Source organism: Callospermophilus lateralis, chromosome 8, assembly GCF_048772815.1.
Source record: "Callospermophilus lateralis isolate mCalLat2 chromosome 8, mCalLat2.hap1, whole genome shotgun sequence".
NCBI classification, from domain to species: domain Eukaryota; kingdom Metazoa; phylum Chordata; class Mammalia; order Rodentia; family Sciuridae; genus Callospermophilus; species Callospermophilus lateralis.
Genome location: NC_135312.1, coordinates 6,424,375 through 6,449,186, shown reverse-complemented (window position 1 = coordinate 6,449,186; position 24,812 = coordinate 6,424,375). Strand labels below are relative to the sequence as shown.

Below are 24,812 nucleotides of genomic sequence, written 5' to 3'. Positions count from 1 at the left end.
CAGTCTGTTTGGGAAACCAAGTGAGGCCTCTGTGTCTAGCCGAGTATGTGGCTCCTGGGTTCCTTCTGAACACCTTCTAGTTTTCAGATCCTGTCTCCTATGGCTACTGTCTAATTGGTAGGTAGTAGAGATGTAGCTATTTTGGGAACTTTGTTGAAGGCTGCAGCTCAAGGTCAATGTTTCTTAAGTGGGATAGTGGTCCTGTGGATTATAGGGTGAGTGATGCTGAGCCAGCCAAACACCCAGACCCAAATCCAAGGGTGGAAGGAAGAGAGTAAGAGGTTCTGTGCCAGCCAGAGTCTGCCCCACTTCCCAGGTCCCCCACTAAGTTCTGTTTGGCTTTGATCTGGGCTGGCTGTTTGTGGGTGGGGCTTCTTGTCCTACCCTGCAAGGGCTCCTTTCCTTTGCCAGATCAACCAAAGGATGCATAATGGAACCAGGGTCCCGGAGTGACTGAGCCTGTGCCCTCCACCCTGTGTCCTTTGTGTGTGTTTGGGGGCTGGGCTAGAGTCTTCTCTCTTCCTTTCTAACATCAGCACACAGTATTTACCCACAGCACTAGTCCAGGTATGTCAGGAAGAGTTTGTCAACTGGCACTGTCCCCAGGATGGGTACTACTGCTTAGAAAGTCCTTCCTGGAGCCCAAGCCCACAGGTCCTGTCTGAGGACCTCAGAGCAATGGGATAGGGCTGTGCACCAAGGATTGGAGACACTGAGAGGCTGGCTGTGACCTTTAGACTAGGTGTCTCTGGGCTCCCCAGGTGATGGTGACCCTCCCCTTCAGCCCACACTGTGGGAAGACTCGAGACCTGTGAATGTCCACATGTTCACCAGTTGTGATTTAGACTTTATCTAATGGTATTCTTCTGGGCTCAGGTGGAAGGGACAGGGAATATGCTCTGGGACCCCACTCCTGCCCAAAATGCCTGGTAGGTGTTGATGTTTTTGAAATCCAGGTGTAATTGTTGGCGTGTATGTGGCCCAGGTCCACGTCTGCACAGGTGCAGGGGTAAAGCTGCAGTTGTGGGGGCTTGGTGGTGGGCTGCTTGTCCTCTGTACTCATTCCTGCCCCATTCCTCTTAATGGGGAGTGAGGGTGAGGTCAGAAAGCCCATTTATCCCCCGAAACTAAAGGGCAAGTGTGCAGACAGATGGGTTAAGGAAGGGATTGCATTGACGTATGTGAGGCAGTAAGGGTGTTTGTGGGAAGCTTGATGGGTTGAGCACCTACTGGGCTGCTGCTTATGTGTGGGTTTTCCAGTGTTCTCCAAAGCTTGTGACATGGAAGTTCTAAAGAATTAATTGAGCCTTTCTTTTGTAAAACTGCACCTTTCTTTCGTAAAAGGTTTTTAAAAATTAAAATGTGTGGAGTGTCGTCCCCCCCCAACCCCGCCAGAGAGGACATTAAGCTCCTCTTACAGTGAAGTCCAAACAGGAGCAGTCTTTTGTCCCCAGCTCTTTAGTTCCTACCCTCATGACTGCCAGGGATCAGGACTGCCCCGCTTCATCCCCAGCTCTGCAGACTGAGTGGCCACTGCCTACTGGAACCTTCTGCTGAGAGTGAGCAGCCCACAGGCAGTGCTATCATGTGCCGTCCATCCATTCACACACAGCCCTCCCTGCCCCACAGCTGGTGGAGGCGAGAGACCTGGGCAGCTGGGGGCCTGGAGTGCAGAGATTGCTGACAACGCCATAGGAAGTTTCCCAGGCACCTGATCAGGAAGGGATCCATTGCATGTGTCTGGGGAAGGGTACAAGGGTCAGTTCAAGCTTTTGCCTTGAGAAGAGTGAGTTGTCTGGAATTTCAGTCCCTAGTATGCTATGGCAAACCCCTGGGATGCTGTGCTGCAGTGGCAGTGAAAGCATAGCTCAGAGGAGAGCAGGAGGAACCTTCTCTACAGAGGTCATGTTGGGCCACTCCTTCTGGTAGGCCCAAGTTTGGGGGTCATACTACCTTCTGTTCAAGAGCTCTTTGCCGAAGGTGAGTGTAGACTGTTGGCTCCTCTGAATTAGAGTCCTGGCTCACCTTAGATAGATGCCCTTGCATCCTCCAGACCTGGGATCACGGCCCAGCTTTGTCTGCATTTGAAGATGGGGGTGGTGGTGAAACCCTTTTCCTGGAGTGGACCCCATATGCCTTGTCCTTTTTTCTCCTGTAGCAGGTCCACACCACCTTGTTCTTTCCTGCTCACATTTTATATGCAACATGTGGTTCCCCCACTCCAGGGTCACAGGAAAGACTGGGTCTGAGAAGCGGGTGAGGTTTGGGCCCAGTGGGCTCCCTCTCCAGCACTCACACTCTGTGGATGGAGGACCTGGCTGTGGCCTAAGGAGAAGGGGGTGGTCTCCCTTGCTCCCCCCTTGGGGATTTTTTTCATGCTAAGTGTGTCCCTCTGTAGAGGGACAAGTGTATGTTTGCACTTGCGATCAAGACCCACCAGGCTCTCACTTGCCCTCTGCTTCCTCCTGAAAGGTGAGCATTTCACTGCCCTGGGGTGACCACAGCTTCCACAGCTGCATTCGCATCCTGGCTCCCAGGGTTGATGGTGAATGGTAAAGTCTCTGATCCTATAGATTGCTTGGAGTAGCAGTGACTGTGTGACCTGGAACTGGGAGCTCCCTGCCAATTCCAAGGGGAGCAGATGTGCACTGAGGGGCCTGGTCTTCCAGGCTGGTGGCACTCTGTCCCTCATCCTGGGATGGCACTCACCCCTCACAGCAGACTCTGAACTGGACTTTCCCACCTCCAGGAGAGGAGGAGAATGAACTAGGCCAGAACCTGTTGTGGCTCCTGATGCAGGTGCCATCTTCTAGACCAGGCAGCCTAAGCTCTAAACATGTCAGGCTCTTGGTTATTGTTTTTGTTTTTTTCTCTGTCCTTCCTCATGGCAGGACAGAAAGCAGACATTTCCATTCTTAAGTGCTTCTGGCTGCCTGCTCTGAGCAAGCCTCTGGGCCCCCATAGCTCCAGGATCCTGCTGACAGCAGGGAGTGGCCCCGGGATAGAGTGAATCTGTTGTCCATTCAACGGGTCCTTGATCCCCAGAGAAAAGTTGTAACAGGGCTTCCTGTCCCATGTGAGGGGGAACTGTAGGCAGCAAGGGGCAGGGTACTCCTTTGGGCTTCTTAGCCCACGCTGAGACAGTTGAAGGGCACAGTCCTGCCCTCTGGATACTTTACAGGGAAGACAGCTGGCGACTGAGGAAGAAGCCATGTATAGAGGGGAAATTGGGCAGAAGGAAGGAAACCTTCATTTATGTTCAAGGGGAAACCTGTTGTTGGAGCGCTGACAGCCCTGGGACTGTGAAGGCATGCGCTGGGCTGGGTTGGGAGGATCTGGGGGACATAGGTCATGTAGAGGTAGGGGTGGGCGTTCTTATATACAGTGACAGCCTAAGCTGATGGGAATTGAGAGTTCCCAGAAAGGACACCTGAGCTGACCAGGTAGTTAGCATGTACACATTGGAGCCAGGCCACCTAGAGCCCAAGGTCACCCTGTCCCTGCCCATGGTGTGGACTTGGGTGGTTATTAATAAGTTATCTAATTGCTTCAAGCTTTGGTTTCCTGTGATGAGAGGGAGATGATGGGGGTGGAGGTACAGTGAGGGAGCTAGGAGGGAAGGGAGGGTTCTTGGGGGACTCACTGACACAGCCTGCACCAGGGATCCATGAGTCTTGGCCATGAGGGAGTGGGCAGGTGCAGTGGCCTCTGTATCTAAGGTTTGACCTGTGAGATTGCTCTGTGAGCCCTCTAGTTGACTGGCACAGGCTAGGAGTCCAGCTCAGGAGGCGGCCAGGTCAGGCAGCCCGTGAAGTCACCCAGCCTTCAGACTGGCCGTGACAGTCCCCCAAACACTCCCTGTCTGCACTATCCTCCTCCCTGTGGGAAGCGCTATTTTTAGCCCTCACTTTCCTTGGTTAATGGGCTGTTCTCTGCTCCCTGACTGTGAAGGGGCTATTTCAGGAGCAGACATCAGTCTTCTGCCATTTGGACTCTTGGTGCTTGGCTGAGTTGCAGGAATCCCTGATGGAACTGGGGCTCTAAAGCAGAGGGACCTGGGTGCATGTGACCCTGGCACTCAAAGGCATCTACTTTGTATAGCCTTCATTGGGCCCCTCTCTTAAAATTGTGTGGTCCCCAAGACACACAACACTAGCCCTACTAGAGGCCTTCAGAGTGAACACTCGGCTGAACCACAGACAGCTGTGGAGTTCTAGGGCCTGGGCATCTGGAGGTGATTCCCAGGAGTATCTGTGTGTGGTCTCAGGGAACCTGTGAAAATGGGAGTTCATTAGGGTTTGGAATTGGCTAAATATTCTTCTCTTAATTCATGGTACATTTCCTACCAATGGAGTCTGCCCCCCTCTGAACCACATTCAGTCCTAGCTCTGTTCCATTGGGATGAGTGCTTTTGGCCTCCCAGTTCTGGAACACCCTGCTGCCTCTGCAGGCAGAGGAACCCGGGGTGAGCTGACAGCACATCTCTTCTGTCCCCTTCACTATCGAGGAAACGCTGGGGGAGTGCAACAAGCTAGCACAGAGGCCAGGCCAAAGCTCCCTGAGGAGGCAGAGCTGGGCAGAGCCAGCTGGTCTGTCTGTGGTCACATCTTTACTCTGGTTGGACTTCATCTGCAAGGCAGAGATATGCATGCTGACCCATCCTATTACTGGATCACATATTAACTTAAGAGACAGAAGTTGGTGGAAGGAATCAGAAGATGGAGGAGGCCTTTCATCTGAAATCTCTATCTTTGGGGGCTTTAGGATATAAAGAGCTTTTATAAGGGAAGAGGAGGGTACTGTGAGTGAGTCAGCGGGCAGAAAAACCCCACTTGCCAGTCAGGGTCTTCCTCATTGAGTGCTCTCTGCCTTTGCTTTCTTCCCAAAACATAAAAATGTTTTTTTCCCTGGGGTCAGTATCGTCATTTTCTTTTTAGCCACATACCACTATTCTGCAAGTTATTTAACACAGTTTACAGGTTAATTGGTGACATGACAAATGCCATTTACCATGGGACTAAAGAGAGCAGGGACCTTACAGAGGCCTCTCCTTGGAGTTTAGAATATCTGGGTGAAAAGGATGGATCTTTAAAAGATCAAGGATGGGCTGGGCATGGTGACACATGCCTGTAATCTTAGTGGCTTGGGAGGCTGAGGCAGGAGGATCAGCCTCAGTTCAAAGCCAGCCTCAGCAACTTAGCAAGGCCCTAAGCAACTCAGTGAGAGACACTGTCTCAAAATAAAATATAAAAAAGGGCTGGGGATATGGCTCAGTAATTAAGCACCTCTGGGTTCAAACCCCAGTACCAAAAAAAAAAAAAAATCGAGGATGGGTTGTCCAAAGATTAGAGAATTGATTAGGAGTGGGAGGCCAAAGGATTTCTGTGCACTGGCACAGTCTGGCAGGTTCTATCTCAGAAGCCCTCCTTCCACAGATTTTGCATCTCAGCTGGCCCCTGCACCCCTGAGGGAATTGTGGTGTGAGTGCTGTTGCTGACTGTGGACAGAGGGACATTGCACTCAGTGTGCAGTGGGCTCACACAGCTGGGAAATGGATGGCAGGGTGGTTACAGTTGGTCTCAGGAGTTAAGGATCTGACCTCTGAGATGGCTCCCAGCCAGAGCGTGCCTGGGCCTGCCCAGCACCTGCCAGGGCCCAAGGCCGGTGCAGTTGGAACAAAACTCCCAACAAGAAACTGGAGGCCAGATTCCCAAGGCAGGCACTCCTCAAGTTACCCAGCTTTTCTGGGCCTGGTGTTCTGCAAATAGCTTGCCCGAGGCTCACCATTGCCCCTGTTGGTGGTAAAGTAAACAGGTTGCCAGGGTAGCAGAGGCAGAAGCAGTTCTGCTGGCCTGAGATGGAATTTGGAAAGTTAGTTTTGAGTTAAATGCAGTTTGGTGGGTTGTGCCTATTGGTAAACTGCTTTTCTCCGACTCAATTGCTTTTTTTTCTTTGTACCAGTTGTTGAACACAGAGGTACTTTACCACTGAGCTATATAACCAGTCTTTTTTGAGACTGGCCTCAACTTAGGATTCTCCTGCCTCCCACCTCAGCCTTTCAGGTTGCTGGGATTACAGGCAGGTCAACTACACCTGTCCTCCAACTCATCTTACCTCCAAATGCTAGAAAACACTTAAGCAGGAAAGGTGTCTCGGAAATAGCATGAAAAATCAAAAGGAACTAAAAATTAAAACATGCTGCAGAGTTTAAACTCAAGGAGGGAATTTCAAGCATTGTAACCAGGGCCGAGGTTGCTGTCACATCTTAGCAGTGGGGTGGAGCCCTGGGCCTGCCTAAGCTGCAGCACCTTATGAGAATCCCCCACCTTGCCGCACTCAGAGCACTTCTCCTCAGACTCTTGTTCCTAAAGAAAGCTTAACCATGTTTCTTTTAGAAGTCACCCTCTACATATGCCCCCTAACACCTATTGTCTTCTGGGCTCTGGAGCCTCAGGACAGGGCCTCATGGTCCTGGCTGCAGTGAAACCTGAGGGTTGGGGCAGGAACTCTCTTGAGAGCCCAGAAGAGAACAGTTCAGGGTGTGCATGACTGGGAGAGGAGGCCTAGCTGAAGGATAGCCTTCCAGGCAGAGCCATGGGGCGGCAGAGCCGAGGAGGCTGAATTGAGCACTGGGGGCCACTGCCTGGATTTTTTCTGAGCACTGGCATTTTCTTGGGACTCGAGATTCCCATGCCTAGCTAGTGTGGGAGGCAGCTGTGCATGTCATAGAGAATGCTTCTGAAGTTGGTCTGCTGGTAACTGTCCTCTTCCCACAGGACCACAGCCGCTTTGTCAACTGTGTGCGATTCTCTCCTGATGGGAACAGATTTGCTACAGCCAGTGCTGATGGCCAGGTAAGGGTCAGGGGTGGGCAGTGGACAGGCTGGCCTCCAAGTGCCCTCCACTCTCCCACCTCCTAAGGCATAGACACAGGGTGTCCTTATAAAGAGCATGGGAGGCTCAGTCTGTAAAGTCAGCCCCTGGAGAAATAGGTGCTAATTTCCCAAGGGCATTCACACATTGGTTGCTTGATCCACACGTTTTTGTTTCTTGGAAGATATACATTTATGACGGGAAGACGGGAGAGAAAGTGTGTGCGCTCGGAGAAGGCAAGGCCCACGAGGGAGGAATTTATGCTGTGAGTATCATCTTATTCCTGGCACAGTGAATGTAATTTGGCCGAGTCTGTGTTCCCAGCCACTGCTGTTCATTTTGAAGTTAAAACGTTGAAAAGGGGGGTAAAGGTGATAAAGTGGAGCTGTGTGGTTACAGGGAGGTGGCAGCGGCTGCCAGTGGCTAGAGTAGAGCCTGGGACTGAGCAGTCCCATCACCTCCCCAGCTTGGCTTTTCCCACTCAGAAATTCTCTGACATTTGACTCCTTATTTTTGTTTGAGTAGATTAGTTGGAGCCCTGATAGCACCCATTTGCTTTCTGCCTCTGGAGACAAAACCTCTAAGATTTGGGATGTCGGCGTGAACTCTGTTGTCAGCACGTTTCCCATGGGCTCCAGTGTTCTGGACCAGCAGCTGGGCTGCCTATGGCAGAAGGACCATCTGCTCAGCATCTCGTTGTCTGGGTACATCAATTACCTGGACAAGAACAACCCCAGCAAGCCCCTGCGGGTCATCAAGGTGAGGCTTACTCCAGGCTATGGTTCCCCTTTGGAACAGGTAGGAAAAGGACCTGGGTGGCTAGGAAGAGGGGGAACTAAGGCCACGTGGAAACTACAGCGATGCCCCCAGACCTCCTCACCCTTGAGGTTTTGGCAGAAGGCCTGGATACTGGTTGCTTTTTTGGGACATGTTTAGCAGAGGTGGGAAACAAGATGCCAAGTCAGCTTGAGCTACTGTGAAAACTGGACAGTTGGGCCTGAGGGTTTCAGGGTCAGTGACGATTGCCCTCTACTCCTGAGAGTCATTACTTCCTAAGGCACTTGTCCTCCCCTGGTTAGGAAAGCCAGGCTGTGCCTAGTGACAGCAGTGCAAGACCAGTGTAGGTGGTAGTGCAGTGTGAGGATGAAGTGGACAGCAAGGACCTGGAGACTGGGCAGACAGTGTGCATGATTTGGACATGGCCCTCAGTATCAGGGAGCAGTAGCACATGAACTTGGAGGAAGTACGTGAAAGTCCAAGGGAGAAAGCCTGGGGAGAATTTGGTGATGGCTTCTGAACCCTTCATGGGAGGACTCAACCATGCCAGGTGCTGCAGTCTCCTGCGCTCCATAGGCCATGTGGGGCCTGCCTTCTCCCTCCACCTGCCCCTGCCACTTTGACCTCATGTCCCTGCATCTGCTGGTAGCTCAGGTCACCCTCCCTGTCTCTGGTAGTCCACTTAGTGAGCCCACAACCAGATCCTATGCCAGGAACCCCATCCTGGCAGCTGAGCTTTCTCCTGTGGTTACTTGCTCTGGGTGGAAACCCTAGCACTTCCCTGCCGCCCTGTGGCCTAGCTGCTATGAACTAGGTAACAGTGCCTCAGAGGGTCCGAGCTCTGCAAGGTCATCATCTCCACTTTATAGTTGAACTTCCTTACAGGAAGGGGCCTCCATGCAAGTGATTCCTTGGGTGGGGAAGCCCAGTGCTGTCCTGAAGACAGGGAATCGGAAGTCATTCTGTGCATCAGATCCCAGATTCCTTGGGGTGACGAGTATGGAAGGGTAGGGGTGCATATCCTAGAGGCAGGGAGGTCATGCCTGAGAAGCTAAGCAGGCTTACCAAAGACCGACACTGTTCTGTTAGGCCCCCCAAGAACAAATGACAAGAAATTGCACATGCAATTTCTCTAGCTTCCACGTGAGAGAAAACGTATGGCCTTTGACTTTCTGAGTGTCTTTATTTTGCTTAACATAAGAGCCAGCTTTTTTAATACTCTGGTTGTGGAAGGGACACCAGTGACAGCATAGCTATAGGTTGAGAGCTTGCCTCCTTCATAAGGCAGCAAGTGGGCATGCAGGTCCCCAGGGTCTTGCTGAGCATACGTTCTGTCATCTCTTCAGGCAGGCTTAGATTCCCAGCAAGGGCCCCACTGGTTTGACCACACTTTGAGTAGCAGGATGGGCCGGATGCTGTTGAGAAGAGATCCTCTGGCTCACAATGCTCCTTACTGGGACACATAATGAGTTCACCCCCATATTTCCACCAGAAAGATGGAAATGACTCACTGGTTCTCCATCCTGCCAAGAACTGTGTGTACCTTTCTCTGAGGGTAAATGCCATATTGTGGTAGCAAGTGGAACCTCACAAAATGCTTGGAAATTTCCTGGGAAAAAGCCCTGAGCATGCACTGTGCCAGCTGGCACTTGAACTGATGATAAAGAACAGAGAGACCCTGGGGCCGGGGAGAGGTTGATTAGACCACACATCAGCCAGGATTTCTGTTCCAGAAGCAGTTATAGGAGAGGTTAAATGCCACCTCTGGAAGCATGTGTCTGGTTTAGAGGAATCCTCTATATACACACACACACACACACACACACACACACTCTCTCTCTCTCTCTCTCTCTCTCTCTCTCTGTCTCACACACACACATTCTCACTGTCTCTGTCTGTCTCTCACACACACACACACTCTCTCTCTCTCTCACACTCTGTCTCACACACACACTCTCTCTCTCTGTCTCTGTTTGTCTCTGTCTCTGTCTCTCTCTCTCTCTCACACACACACACACACACACACACACACACACTCTTAAACTCATGCACTCTAGTCCCTAGCAGTCAAGGAGGTTCGGGTAGGGGTGTCAGGTCTTTGGACAGCTTTGGTTGGGAGTGGGCATTTGGGAGAGAACCTCACCAGGCAGGGCCTGAAGCCAGAGTGGCAACCCTGCTGTGTGAGCACAATTACCCTCATGTCCACCTCATCCAGTGCAAGGTGGAATCCAGATAGGATTCTCACCTGTGATAGGCACGAGCAGCATTTCCTCCTATAGGTGGCTTGAAAGTGGCTGGGCAAAGGCGTGTATGTCTGCAGTGAAAGGCTCAAGTGCTGCTGTTATGGGACCATGTCCTTGGAGCCAGTGCCTGGGAGGAGACACAAAATGGCATGGGTTGTCAGATGATTGATCAACCATGGGGAGACCAGCTGCAGTTTGTGGAACATGTATATGGGCATTGTGGCGACCAGTGTCTCTGCGTCCTCATCTGCACATGTTGAGGGACCTGTTTCCTCCCTCTCACCAGAAGAGTGACTGACAAGTTAAGTTGCAGAGGGCAGGGCGGCAAGTCCTCAGCTCACCCTGCCCTGGCCTTCTCCTCCACAGGGCCACAGTAAGTCAATCCAGTGTCTGACGGTGCACAAAAACGGCGGCAAGTCCTACATCTACTCTGGGAGCCACGATGGGCACATTAATATCCTTTGACTCAGGGAGCTGGCTCTAGCCTCTGGCAGGATTTCTTGTTCCCACGGTGCTGGAGGTCAGGCCAGCCAGGTGGCACAAGCGCCAGCACCAATCTTTGAGCAGCGCTTCCCTCTGTGGTGCGTGGCCTGCACTGAGGGCTCCTAGTCTCAGGCTGTGGACTCAGGAAGCCCTGCAGCCACTGCACAGCCAGGCACTTCTTGCTGTGCAGCTCAGTGTGCTGCTTGGCGTCTCTGAACATGAGCTTCTTTTCTTATAAAGTACAGCTGGTGCTAACCTTGTCCCTGTCACAGGCAGTGGAGTCATTGGGTCTTAGAATTCAGAAGGTCTTAGAAACCCCTTGTTGGAGTCTTGAAAATGGAAAAACAAGCTGAAAGAGATAAGATTTCTTCCTCAGAGACACACAGCCAGTGAACAACACAGCTGGGACCAGAAGTCCCAAGGAGGTTCCATGTGGCTCCTCAGTGACATTCCCTGGAGGCATGTGGGGCCCCCATACTAGCTCCCCTGTCCAAGGGTTCCTGCTGTGCTTTCTGTCCTCGGAGGACACACTGAAGCCCTGGGCAGCCACTCCAGGGTAGATGGGGCCCAGGCACCTACACACTCCGTTGAGTCAGCAGTCACCTTTTCCTTCTGCCTCCTGCCATGTATGTTCCCGCAGTGCCAGGCCACCCTGTGTGTAAATAGCCTTTGTTCTGCATCCCACTGTCCCTCCTGGAGTGGGCTGCTCCACACCCCTTTCTTCACTCCTCAGAAGCCCACCTTGTCTCTTCAGGGCTTTGAAGTTTTTGTAAGACCCAAGAAGGTTCTTCCAGCCTTCAGAGGGAGCAGATAAGCCCCTCTCTGCCCCACTGGATGGGAGGAAAAGCATCACAGCTGGTGGCAGACAAGGCCCGAGGACCGTCTCCTGTGGTCACAGTTGGACCTCAGCAGGCCCTGGGCACTGCTCTCTTGTCCCAGTGTCAGGACTTTAAAGTCCCTGACTTTAGCCATGTCTTGCACCTGGCTTGACTCGCCCCAGCAGGGTCAACCTTGAACACACAGCTTCCAAAGAACCATGATCTTCATTGAAAATAAGATTCCTATTTCTCAGTGTAAAAGTAGTCTCGTTGCTTAAGCCACAACTTACACCTGGACACCGCAGGCTCAGAAACTGTACGCTGGCCCATGGAAAGGTGTGTCACCCCAGGGCTGTCACCTAGCATCACCTGGTGAGCAATGTTACATAGCCAGCCTCACTGGGGATGGCCATGGGCTTGACTGTGTGTAACAGAAAACAAATGAGACGGCCTACTTGCCCAGAGTTCCAGCAAACAGTGTCCATCTGAGCTGTCTGCTCCACGCATATCGTTCTCTAGTCACTTGTGAACCACCTCTGAGGGCACTTCCATGAGTCATTAGTGGGCATCCCTTATTCAGACATTTTGGGGCTGGATTATTTTCAAATTTGGAAATATTTGCATATACAAGTTTGCAGGGGACTCAAGTCTAAACACAAAATTGCAGTTGTTTTATAGTATACCTAGTATCCCTTATACCCTGAAGGTAACTTTATGTACAGTATTTTTAACATGCCTGCATTTTGACTGTACCATCATGTGAATGAGTGGGATTTTCATTTATAGGATCATGTCCACACAGAAAGTTTCAGACTTTGGCACTTTCTGGGCTGGGGATGCTTGATCTGTGCTGTCACAGATAGGATTCCATGTTCTGGGGCAGTCAGGTTCTTACCACCTCGGCCCATGGAGTCAGACAACCTGCTGCCCTGCAGTCAGGGCACTACACTGCTTTCTGAAATGCTGGGCTTGAACGTCTGGGAGGGTGCCTATGACCTCTCACTGCTTTGTTGCTCTTTCTGGGCCTCCTGGGCAAGGGATTGCTGTGGCAGGCACTACCCTTCGGAGACCATCCTTAACCCTGCCCCACATTATTGGGATTCAGAGACAGGGGAAAATGACTCCTTTTCTGGAAAAGGCCACACGAATCAGGTGTCCAGGATGACTGTGGATGAGTCTGGGCAGCTCGTCAGCTGCAGCATGGATGACACTGTTCGCTATACCAACCTCATGCTGAGGGACTACAGGTGAGAGCTGCCTGTGGGGCCAGGGATGGGCTGGAGGGGTCCAGAATGAGCCACTGCTGCCCACAAAGGGCCCACACTAGGAGCAGTGGCTTTTCTCAGTAATGTTTTATTTACTCTTTCCACTTCTAAGCATTGTTCTGTTGTCAGGTCTGAGCTACAGGGTCCATGTGACCTACATGTAGCTCCTAAAACAGTGACCAGGAGTAGGCTCTGTCCTGGGTGTGAATAGCAGATCATACACCTGCTCTTCTGGAGCTTGCTGGACCTCCTGTACCTCTTTTCTCATCAGTAAAGATGGGTGATGGTGGAGTCCCAGGCTAGTGGAAAGGTCAGTCAAGTGAGGCCCTCAGGGCACCTGGCTTTGGCACAGAGCACATACCTGCTCAAGCATGAGATGGGTACACAGGCACCGATTCAGAGATGCTGTCCTCCTGGCTTTGCTCTGATGTCTTCAAATGACAAGTCATTAGAGCTTAGAGAATATCTGTTATCAAGGGACCAGAAGTTCCAGGTGCAGGTGAGGGGCAGTGGAGGGAGACACGCTGCATGTCCCTAATGTGGGGCGTAGAGACTTTCAAACTTGACAGGGCCTCTTGACCCCATGTCCCCACACCTGGGGTTGACCCTCCCTTGCCCTGTGCTGCTGTCCTATGCAGACCCCAGCTTTTTGCCTGGGACCTGTCTCACCTAGGGTCAAGGATCCTGGAGAGCAGCTGAGCCTCATAGGCACTGCAGCCTGCTTAAGTGTGTGCACTTGATACCCATGCCTCACTGGTTCGCTGACAGTCTCTGACCCTGTCATGTCTCCTGTCAAGTGCAGAAGGCATCCAGTGTCTGCTGCTCTGTGGTGACCCTGTTCCTAACATGTCCCTTGTGAAGGTCTTCCTGTGGGCAGGCCATGGCCACACGTTCCAAGAGAACCCAAGACTCAAAAAGCTAGCTACAGCCTGGGGACCTTGCAGAGCCCGTCCAGGGAAACACTGGGCTCCACATTTGGCCCAGCTGCATGGAAGTGTTCTCAGTTTACAGTTTGCAAGAAGTGGTTGCATGTGTAAGTTATTCAGGGATGATTTTTTATAGCATTAGCCAAGACAAAAGGAAGGTAATGTCTATGAAAGATAATGAAGTCTTAAAAAGTTCTGCTACTGGCAAGAATGGTCCTACCATTACCGTTGGGAGGGAGCAGAGCTCAATTCTGTCTTCAGCAAAAAACTTGGGTTTGATCTGCAGCCCTGGGGACAGAAGCTGAGCTTTGCTGGAATGATAGGGTGGCAGGGTCCTGTCACAGGTAAATAGGAACAGACTGTTCACTTCCTTTCCCCACCTCCTTTACCACACGCTAGTCTCCCATCATAATTGGCCACCACTGCCATAGAGTAAGGTGTCTTTTTTTTTTTTTTTTTTAAACCACCCTCCATAATGTAGCAAATTGCTCCTTCAGTGTAGGTAACAGGGGATCTCCTCCTGCATGGCTAAGTGTGTGGTTTTGCAGTGCACATATATTGAACACCTGTGCCAAGCTGCTTGCATGTGGAAGTAATGCTTTCCTTTCTCCACAGTGGACAAGGAGTTGTGAAACTGGATGTTCAACCAAAGTGCGTAGCCGTCGGCCCTGGGGGATATGCTGTGGTTGTGTGCATTGGGCAGGTATGGATCTGGCTCATTCTGGCTGCAGGTGGTGGAATAGGGGGTTAAAGTTTCCAACTATGATGTCTAGTGTCTAAATGCCACTCATGTCCCATGTGGCAGTAACTGCAGCCAGCACTTTTGTCTAGCATCCATTGGCACTGTGCCATGCTCCCTGCCGTCCTACCAGTTAGGCAGAGCATTGCCCCCAATTTATAAATAAGGGATGCATTGCTACCTGTGGTCAGGCAGGTAAAAGGGCAGGGCTGGGATCTGTCTCTAAACAGCAGACCACACTGCAGCCCATTAACCCATTGGGTCTGTGAGGGGCTTGGTTAGATGGTCCTGTCATGTCTGTGTTCACATCCCAGCCCTACTGCATTGCAGCTGTGCAGCTTCAGGCACTTGCCTCACCCTCTTTGCGCATTACAAACTCACATATGATCATGTCAGACTCATATCTTGAGCTCCTTTAACAAAAAAGGAAGCTGAAGTTTAGAGCTGACATTGCCAGGCCTCGTGCTGGCAGGGTGACACCCAGGCTGAGTGTGCTGACTGCACGGCCTGGCTTCCCTTTCCCACACTGAGGCCACTCACTTCTCTTTTGGAACTTCTGGAACACAGTGCCCTTGATTGTGATCCATACCTGACCCACTTGAACAGGATTTTGTTTCATGGTGCGTGTCATCTTGTCAGCAGCCTGGCATCCTGCTGTGTGGACAGGGAAGTCAGGTGGTGACAGGCCCAATGACAATCCATGCTAAAGAAAGCTGCCATTCTGGATGCACCCACCTTTCCCTGGGTCTGTGAACCCAATTGCTTCAGGGAGAATGAATTTCTGTGTGTCCCAGATAACAGGAACTCCCTGCCAAGTAATTATCACACAGCCTAAATGGCCAGTTGGGCATAGAAGGAGCATGGGACGCCTCGGGTGGGAGCTGCTTCTCCACAGGGGAGAAGCCTCAGCATCAGAACCCCAGCCCTTCTAGGCAGTGGGGGAGGATGTGGGTGTGGCCTTCTCTTTGCGCAGGACCTTGTAGCAGAGTGCTTGCTCCCTGCCTCCGAGCTACATGGTGAGAGTTATCAGAGGGGGCAGGTAGGGGCCCAGCCAGCTGCTGCTCAGGAAGTGCTGGTGAGCTTCCCTGCAGCGTCCTAGCAGTCCAGGGTACAGGCTCCCAGAAGTTTCAGGGGCCCAAGGAAGTGCATGTGTACCTTCTACTTACCTGCCATGACTCACCTGGTTCTCAGGGGCATCTGTGACTCCTGTCCAGGTGAGGAGTTCTGCAGGGACCCATTATAGCTCATGTGACCAGGAGCACTGCAAATGGCCTGAGACATTAGATCAGAAAAGCCAGGTTCACGTCTAGTCTCTGGAGGTTCAGGCAGGTATGTGTGCCCTCATCCACACCTGTCAGAGGAAAGGCTGCTGCTTTCTGTGGCAGGTAGACAGCAGAGGGGTACATGAGGTGCTGGCCACCCCAGCACAGAAGAGAGGCCCCTGAGGAGGCAGGGGCCACACTTAGGAAAAGGAGTATGATGGAACCAAGCCAAAACTGTCAACACACCAAGGCCATGCTGTCTGGGAACAGTCTAGGAAGTTATAATTCAGGGCAGACAGGAGGAGGAGAGTTCCATGCATGTAGGACCTCTGCTGGGTACCTCTGTCCTGGGTGGCAGCCAGGAGCAGGGATTCTTGATTTCTGGGCATGAGTCCCAGCTCAACCCCTTGAGGGCTGTGGGCCTCTCGGGCATTTGTCATAAGCTCTCTCTGCCCTGTTTCTGGCTTGTGACATGAGACAACTGATCCCTGCTATCTCTAGGTCTGAGTGCTCCTGGTGAGGCAGATGGCCCTCCTCTGGCTGACAGCAAGATGCTGCTTGGTTACTGTTCCTAGTGCCTGGTTCCTCCTGGGCATGCAGTCTAGACCCTGCTGGGCTCTCATCCCTTGGACCATTTGTGGATTCTTCATGAACAGTAGATGGCAGGGCTAGAATCAGGCTACTGCCTACTTGCAGAGCCCTGGACACCTGGGCTGGCACATCCGGTGTTCTAAGGACTGAGATCAGTGCAGTTTGACCACCCTAGGCAGTCTTCTTGCCCCTTTCAGCAGAATCCCTAGGGCCCACAGAGGTGGGTGTCCTCTCTCCGCAGAGCAGCTGGGCTGTGCCAGGCCTTCAGGCCCCCACTGTGATGCCCTTCCACCTCACCCTCCCCTCTGGGTCCATAAGAGCTCTGCTGCTGGCCTACTGGGCTCGGGCAAACGCTGGGCACTGAGTTTGTTGTGTTGTCTGCCATGTAGGCACCCAGCTGTACCAGGCGACATGTGTTCATGACAGGTAATGGCTGTGTCTTCTGACTTGAGAAACCAGAGCCTGAATCCCCACATGCTATGCCATCACCCCACCCTTTAGAGTCATGTCCCTGTTGCTTTTCCTCTGTCCGTGTCCTTCAGAGACCTCCACAGCTTTCCAGAAACTGGTTCCCGTATTTGGTCGGAATGTAGTGATGACAGTAATGGCCAACATTACTGAGATACTGGCTGACAGGGCCTGTCACTGCCCCACTTGACTGGGGTCAAAGGCTGGAACTGACCCTGGGCTATGCTCAGAGCCCAGGTCCACCAGGAAGAGGAGCACTGCCTCACCCACCGCTGCTTCGCTCCTCCTGCAGATTGTCCTGCTGAAGGACCAGAAGAAGTGTTTCAGCATCGACAATCCTGGCTACGAGCCAGAAGTCGTGGCAGTGCACCCTGCTGGGGACACAGTGGCTGTCGGAGGCACGGTAAATAAAGTCTTTTCCTTTCTCCTTTGCCCTCCAACCTGTATATGAGCAGTTTAGGGACTGCGTGAGCTGTGTGAGTGCTGGGGAGGTGGGAGCCTCTCTGGTTCCTGGCACGGCCAGTTTGCTGAGGTCCGTGGGTGTGTCGCCTGTGGCAGGCAGACAGCATCGCCAGAGGTATGTTGGTGAGCTGGGCCACGTTTGCACTGTGGTCATTTCATCTGTAGACCTTTAGTAAGTGTCCTCTGGGCCACAGTGTGGCCAAGGTGTCCCCAGGCTTTAGGAGCCCAGTGACCAAGACACTAAGGGTGGCAAACAGGTCAAGGAGCCACCTAGGAGGGGGCATTTTGGCCATGGAGTTGGAGTCAACCTGCATGTTTGAGGGGTGAGAGGGAACAATAAGGGTGGTGTACCTTGGTGTCTCTTGATTAGACTCATAGCTGGCAGGAGAACAATGAAAGAATACCTGACATCCTCTGGGTAAAACATTAACCTGGTCATTTTCGTTTGCCTTGAGTTCTGGCTTCTGTTCATTTACAGCATAATTCTTATCACCTTTAGTAGCTACAGTCCAGGCACACAGAATAGTTATCATTTGTTAGGCCGAGTCCTAAGGGCTTCACAGGCAGCCCATGCCCTCCTCTCCCTGTCCTGGGAGAGCGGTGCCTCTGATTGAGTCCCACCGCTGAGGATCATACACACCCTTGAACCCTTGAGGAAAGCAATCTCTCGCCCTGCTCAGGCCAGGCTCCAGGGCCAGCCTGCTGGGTGCAGGTCAACTTCTTGCCCCAGCCAGCTGTGGCTCTCGGGAAGCCGCAGTGTGTAAAGGTGCTGACGAGCTTCCTCACAGCTGTCCAGGCGCGAGCAAGAAGGGCTTTGCCTAGTGCCTGGCATGTGGGAACATGCTGTAGCGCCAACTCTGTAGCTTGTACCCTGCCTGCCCATCGGCAGCCCCACACCCCGCCTCACAAGCTGTTCCTGCACTCACTGCTTTGGCTTATGGAAGGGTATGAGACCAAGGACCATGGGATCAGCCAGTTGGTGACTCCCCGACTCCCCCAAGGGAGTCACCCCCACCCCAAGAGCTGTTTCCCACCTAGAGCCCATCTGCTGTTTCCAGCCTGGCCTCACTGGTCTGAGCCTGTACTGCCCCTGGCTGCTGGCTGCCTTCACAGCCCCATTGGGGCTCATGGGGCCTGTTAGACCTGTTGCTCCATTTGGTTTCCTGCTGGATGGGAAAAAGCTGACCTTGGGGTCATTCTGACCAGGAGGGTGGGCCTAGCACCTCAATCACAATTACTGTTTACTGCTGTTAGTGTCACCATCCTTGGTGATCCTAGGACATGTAGACCTTGCCATCTCTACTTTTCACAAATGTAAAACATTACCTTTGGCCAGCTAAATAGCTGAAGTAACCCATGTCTGTGTGTCTGCACCTGCTGTCCTGTGCCTGAGCCATGCAGCTCCTGCCCAGGAGCAGCCCCTCACCCACCTCTTCCTTTTGGCTCTGGTTGGCAGCACCACAGGCCCCACAGGCCCATCGTGCTCCTTGCTTTGCCCTGAGGGTCCATCACTTTTCCATCCCCTCTTGCCTGTACCCAAGCCCGGCCCTATTTCCAGTGGCTGTTGTCCCCATGGCTCTGCTCTGGAGCTCTGGGCCTGTCACTGTTCTCCTTCCCCACACTGGCGCCTTCTGGCATGTTTACCTATTCATGAGGGGTGGACAGCCAGGTCCTTGGCACATTTGGGTCTGAGCCTGGTGACCCCCTTCTGTGCTCTCATTACCACGCCCTGCTCCTTCCTTAGACCTTGGATTGTTTCCTGTTGGGTAAGAAGGTGCCCTTCACATGGCCACATGGAGGAGGAAGCTGGGTTAGCTCCCCACCCCCACCACACCCGATTTTCAGGCTTCCACAGTGCCCATTGCCCTGGTATCTTCTAGTCTAGCCCCACGTCTTCATGAGCCACGTGGGCCACAGCTCTGTGCTTGCGGTGCTCTTTCTCATGTACTGCACTCAGTAGGCTTCGTTTGTTTCAATGACATGGTAACATTTCAGCAAGTCAGTGTCTTTCAGCTTATTTAGCCTGATGTTAGGTTTGGTGGTTATCTCCTTGAGTCATCTTGGCAATTTGGTAATGCACCTTTGATTTGAATGCTTTCCCTGTGGCCGATTTCTTCCTTACCAGACCACGAATCCCTGACCCCTTGCTACCAGTAGGCATCAAGAGTCCAGGAAGGGCTCTTGACAGCACAGGAGGACAGGGCTGGGGGGATTCTAGCAGGGTCACTGTACATCTTGTCAGCCCTCACTCCTTCCAGGCATGTGTAACGCTTCTTAGGGCCAGCCCTCAGGTGGAGCCGGTGGTGACTAAGATGTCAAAGTCCCTGGAAGCCAGGTGTGGCCTCCCTGAAAGGAGGTATCTGAGCACAAGGTGACTGGGAAGCTTGCCAGCATATGGACAGGGAGTGCTCTCCCCCTGGAGGGAGCAGGTACCTGTGGAGCACCCTGGAGGGCTGTGCATGGGTTTCTCCAGATTGGCCTGTGAGCACTGCCTGGCAACTGACAGGGTGGGGTGTGAGCAGAAAGAGCAGGCTCCTAAGCATTCAGTACACAGATTCAGAATAGGGAGGCCTGGAGTTCAGTTCTAATAACCTCCTGCTCATTCTTCCCTGCTGGGAGGAAGCCAGGAGAACAGTTAAGACCTTAGTTGGGGGCTCTTAGTGCCAGGGAAGAAAGAACAGCTCCCCTGCAGCCAGAGCCCTGTTGGCAGGGGAAAAGGTTTGCTTCTTAACAGCCTGCCCTTTCCTTTCAAAAGAGGTGAGATCTCCTGCATATCAGGGAGTGACTCCCCTCCTCTGTCCACACCTGCAGGATGGCAATGTCCGTGTGTACTCAATCCTGGGCAGCACACTGAAGGACGAGGGCAAGCTCCTAGAGGCCAAGGGCCCTGTGACAGACGTGGCCTACTCCCATGATGGCGCCTTCCTCGCCGTGTGTGATGCCAGTAAAGTGGTCACCGTGTTCAGCGTTGCTGATGGCTATTCGGTGAGTGGGCCTCCACCACTCCACCCACGCCTTAGCAGGGAATGTCCTAGTGGAGCTTCCAGGCCACTCCTTCTGAGCTGGGCAGCATGGGCCTGGAGAACCCATGGCAGGAGGCTCCTGGCTGTGCCTTTTGAGCCTGTCTCCTTGTCCTGGGGGTACCAGACGCCTCTTGTGATTATTTCAAGGAGACAGAGACCCCTAAGTGCTGTCAGTGTAGTGCATGTACTTAAGGAATGGGGCCCTCGTGTGGAGGAATTCATCTGAACCCTGACCTTTCCACCTTTGTTTTCAACCTGCAATTAGGAGAACAACGTTTTTTATGGACACCATGCAAAAATCGTCTGCCTGGCCTGGTCACCAGACAATGAGCACTTTGCCTCTGGTGGTATGGACATGATGGTGTACGTCTGGACCCTGAGTGACCCAGAAACCAGAGTCAAGATCCAAGGTGACTCCACCCACGCCTTAGCAGGGAATGTCCTAGCGGAGCTTTCAGGCCACTCCAGAGACTTGTACCTTGGCTACTGTCCCCAGGGCTGAGTGTCTAGGGTTATATCATCATCTAAAGAGGTGACCAGTAGAGTTGAGACTCTCATTCTTTGGCTAACAGAAGGTGCTCTGCTGACCCCAGCAGAGGGACTCTGGGGTACTTCTCCCTGGGTGGCACCTGGGAGCAGGGCTCCTAATGTCTTTCCTATCCACTCTCCTAACTCTCCATCCACAGCCAGCCTTTCCTGTCATGATGGTATCCAGTAGAACGAAAACGTAAGCTGCATGTGGATAGTAGGTTTTCTGTTGTGAAAAGAAGTATGTCATTTTTAAGAGTATATTTGATTTAGCCCAGCATCTAATCACTTCCACTTATGCTAGCTGCTCATCCACAGGGCTCTGCAGTGGCCCGTGGCTGTCAACCCTGTGTGGGACAGCAAGGTTCTCAAGTTTCCCCTCTTCCCAGGTGCTTCCATGTTGCCCTGGCCACTCCTCTACTCTGCCCACAGAAGATAATCTTTATGTTGAGTATAGCTGGATCCTTTCCTATTTAGGATGACCCGAGTCCACCCCAGAGCTGCAGGGAATGAAGGGTGTGCCAAGGCCCAGGTGGAGGAGGCCTGACAGGTTCCCGGAGGCCGTCCTGGTCTGTAAGGAAGTGTTCAGCCACATAGTAAGAATCAGCAGGCTCATGAGTGAGACCAATCAAGGACCAGATACTGTAGGAGCCAGCAGAGTGGGGAGAAGGGGGTCCTGAACCTGCACTTCAGCCAGGACCTCCAACACCAGTGGCCTCTAGCTTGCCTTCTGTGCAGGAGGGTGAGCTGTGCACCCACCAGTGTGGTGATGTGGATGCAGCACTGAGGTCCAACCATACCTGGGCACCAGCACCATGTGCCACCCGCCTTCAGAGGCTCCTGATTGAGGCCTCATGGCTGACTTCTGGGGCTGTATCTGCTCCTATCCAGGTGGGACTATAGACCCAGAGTTGGGGGGCCACCCAGGGTAGGCACCCCATTCCTGGAACTGGAAAGACCCCCCCCCCATTTCAGTACTACTGGTGATATGCATAGTAGTCCCTCTGGAGTGATTCCAGGACCTCAGATCATCACAGTTCAAGATATCCGGTCCCTTGAATAAAGTAGGTATCAATATATAACTTAGACATCTCTTCTAGATTACTTATAATACCTAAAACAATGTAATAATGTGTAAATAGTTGTTATACCTTGTTGTTTAGGGAACAGTGAGAAGTCTGTGTTCTGATAGATATAGCCACTGTGGGCAATCTGCAGTTCGGATCCTTGGCTGGTCGAGAACACAGATGCAGAGCCCAATTACTGAGACCCCAGGCATCATGGTGCTCACATGTAATCCCCTGACCCAAGAGAGGAAGGAAGGACTAGGGATCGAGCTCAGCTCGGTGGTAAAGGGACACTGGGTTCAATCCCCAGTACAAAAAAAAATCCAGATGCTGAGGATTGGCCGAGTATCTGTTTTCTTACCTAAAACTTTTTGCTTTATGCATAAAAGAGAAAGGAGTTTTTCTCCCTGTGGAGGGAGAGGACATTTTGGTGTTGGGGAGGAGCTGCTGGGGGCTGCAAGCAGAGGCCAGAGATGCTACTCATCACCTTGCAGTGTTGATAGCTCTAGGCCAACCATGGCTGCTCCCCGCTCCTGTCCTTCCAGGCTTGTCCCTCTGAAGGTGGAAGGGGATCTGGCTGACAGCCACCAGGTTCCCAGAACCCTGTGGATGGCACAGGCTTGCTTCCATCTTCCTAGACGGAGATGTACACAGAAGCAGAGAAGGTCCAGCTCCCTAAGTGGCTCCCTTTCTCCCCAGATGCACACCGGCTACACCATGTCAGCAGCCTGGCCTGGCTAGACGAGCACACGCTGGTCACCACCTCCCACGACGCCTCTGTCAAGGAGTGGACAATCACCTACTGAGGACGCCCTCCCCACCCATGGACCGAATCAGGGACTAGTGTTTAACCGCAGCGGAGCATATTCTCTTAACTGTTTCTGTAACGCGCCCCTCGCCCCCTGCCGCCCAGGAGGGAAGAGGGCCTGGGTGGCCACCTGCGTCCCTGCAGGGTGCTCGTGTCTGTACGCGTCCTTCTGAAAGCTTTAGACAGTAGCAGTTTGCACATGAAAAATAAAGTGAGCACTTAAACAGCGTGTGGAGCGTAACTAAAACCCACAGCCCAACCAGAGCTTGAGAACGCGGAACATTCCAGAGGCAGCAGCCTCCAAAGCACAGAGACCCAGCCCATGACTCTTGCTGTCCCACGGGAGCTTGGGAGCTTGGACAGGGAGTGAGTGGGCTCCCCCTTTCCTCCTGCACAGGGAGGGAAGAAGGGACGAGCATTGCAGCCTACAGGCTGTGTTCTGAGGAGCCGATGTCTGTCTCTCCTGTGGTATGTCACCACAGGGCCGCCTCCAGGAACTGACCCCATGTCACACAGGGGCACACATTAACCCTGGATGTGTTTCTTTTGTCGATTTTGTGCTTGCTTTTAAGAATGGAATTGTGGGATTTTTTTTTTTTTTTTTTTTTTTTTTTTTTTTTTTTTAACGTATCTTGACTGTTGTCTGTCATGTTCCCGAGCTAGCGGCTACAGCACCAGGTCCAGGCGTTCAGAGCCCTTATTAGCCAGATAAAGATGTCCTGGTCACCACCATTGTCACACTTCAATGTTCTTGTCTCCCTGCCCCTCTGCCACAGGAGCAAAGGTTAATTTAACAGCAAAGTTGAAGTCACTGTTACCTAATTGTCATCGTTTTTACCTTTTTTTTTTTTTTCAGTGCAGAAATTAAAAGTAAGTATAAAGCACCATGATTTGGAGTCTTTTGCGTGTGTCGGAATCACTGGTAAATGTTGGCTGAGAACAATCCCCGCCTTGCACTTGTGAAAACACTTGGAGCGCTTTAAGACATTAGCCTGAGAAATAATTAAATATCTTTTCTCTTCATTGTGGGTCACTGACTTTGTGTGATGGGGCCTGTGGGGGGGACTCGTGGGAAGGTCTGGGGGACACTCATGGCTTCAGGTAGCTCCTTCTAGGGCATTTAGATGAAGAAAATAAAATTCCCAAGCATCCAATAAGCTGTAAAGTGAAAGGCACTGATCTTGATGGAAAGACATCATAAATATAGGAATTTACAATCCCAATAAAATGTTTTCTCCTTCTAAGGAGCTAATCAGTGGCTCCTATGATTCATGTATAAAACGGCTATAAGTCAGGAGGAGGAAACTAAATTACTCTGATGTCTAGAGCTGGGGTGGTCACAGAATTATTGAATAATGGTGTGGATGAAACTTGTGACAATCTGAGGGAATGGGGTGGTTACCTTGTCCTTAGACCAGGCCAAGTTAGCTATAGATCAAAGTTCTGAATTTTAGCAAATGGGACCATTTAAACTAGAGTACAAGAAGGAAACAGGAGTTTAATCACCAGCACAAGTGTGGAAGAACAAAAATCAGAGGGTAAAAGGGATATACGTTTGTGAGTATAAATATTTTAAATCCACATTGAAGAAGAAAAATACCATCCACAAAAGTATGACAGACACTACCAGGCCAGAGGATGTGTATGATGTTAGTTTTTCTTTAACACATATTAATGAAAATTACACGTGTCATATAGATTTCAAGATACATGACTGAGTCACAAAGCAATGCATGTAGAGTAACAGCACTTAGGAAAAAGTGCCACTCAGGATTTTAGAACAGTTTTGAGAGAAGGTCTCCAGGGAGGAAGGAAAAGAGCATCTCTCACAAAATCAGATTTTTTAAAAATGCACCCAATATCTTTACTTGCTTCAATAAGGGAGATACTTGTACACACAGTAAACTTTAAAAGGAAATTAGAAATCAAAAGGCCACTTTGTCTTTGGAGGGAGAAGACGGGCGCAAGTAGCACTTGAGAGTCAGCAGTGTGCTCATTATCAGTGGTCGCACACCTCTGCACCAAATCGCGAGCAGTTCTGGAGAGGAGAAATTCACAGGTGAGATGGGACCTGCCCTCTAGCTTTGTTTATGGCAACAGCAATTCCTTAGTGTAGGCCAAATTCATTTTGTAGAGCAGCTTTTACCTAAGCCATTTAAGGATTCCAAGGCCTCTCTAGGCTGCACTATCAATGAGCAATGCCTGATGGCAGAGGGAGCGGCCATATGCCCTATGTCAGCCTCATCTGCCAACTTTGCGCAGCAGGTAGACCTGGTCCTCACCCTGGGGGAAGCAGTGTTGCACAGTGTGATAGAAAGAGCTGGACCAGTCAGGGATCTTGGGTCCTGTTTTCCACCCTCTTGCTGACCTCTTGGGGTTGAGATGAGGAAGCATGACTAGAGGACTGCTGTCCCTCGTGGGCCTCGGTGGATTGCAAAGCTGCTTTCTCCAGCGTTCCTGTTGTTGTATAGCAGAGTGG

The 24,812-nt window shown here is 51.8% G+C and overlaps 1 protein-coding gene across 1 annotated transcript in view; it reads left to right on the top strand.

Annotated features, from left to right (window-relative positions):
- Positions 1-23,356, top strand: part of Wdr1 (WD repeat domain 1) — a 40,785-nt gene extending 17,429 nt beyond the window's left edge. Inside the window, exons 6-15 of the mRNA XM_076864611.2 lie at positions 6,777-6,854; positions 7,058-7,138; positions 7,399-7,632; positions 10,260-10,349; positions 12,287-12,441; positions 14,001-14,088; positions 16,738-16,848; positions 19,719-19,892; positions 20,196-20,340; positions 22,225-23,356. Coding sequence (XP_076720726.1) covers positions 6,777-6,854; positions 7,058-7,138; positions 7,399-7,632; positions 10,260-10,349; positions 12,287-12,441; positions 14,001-14,088; positions 16,738-16,848; positions 19,719-19,892; positions 20,196-20,340; positions 22,225-22,331 — 1,263 coding nt within the window. The 3' untranslated portion in view covers positions 22,332-23,356. The remainder of the gene's footprint in view (positions 1-6,776; positions 6,855-7,057; positions 7,139-7,398; positions 7,633-10,259; positions 10,350-12,286; positions 12,442-14,000; positions 14,089-16,737; positions 16,849-19,718; positions 19,893-20,195; positions 20,341-22,224) is intronic.
- Positions 23,357-24,812: the final 1,456 nt, after the last annotated feature.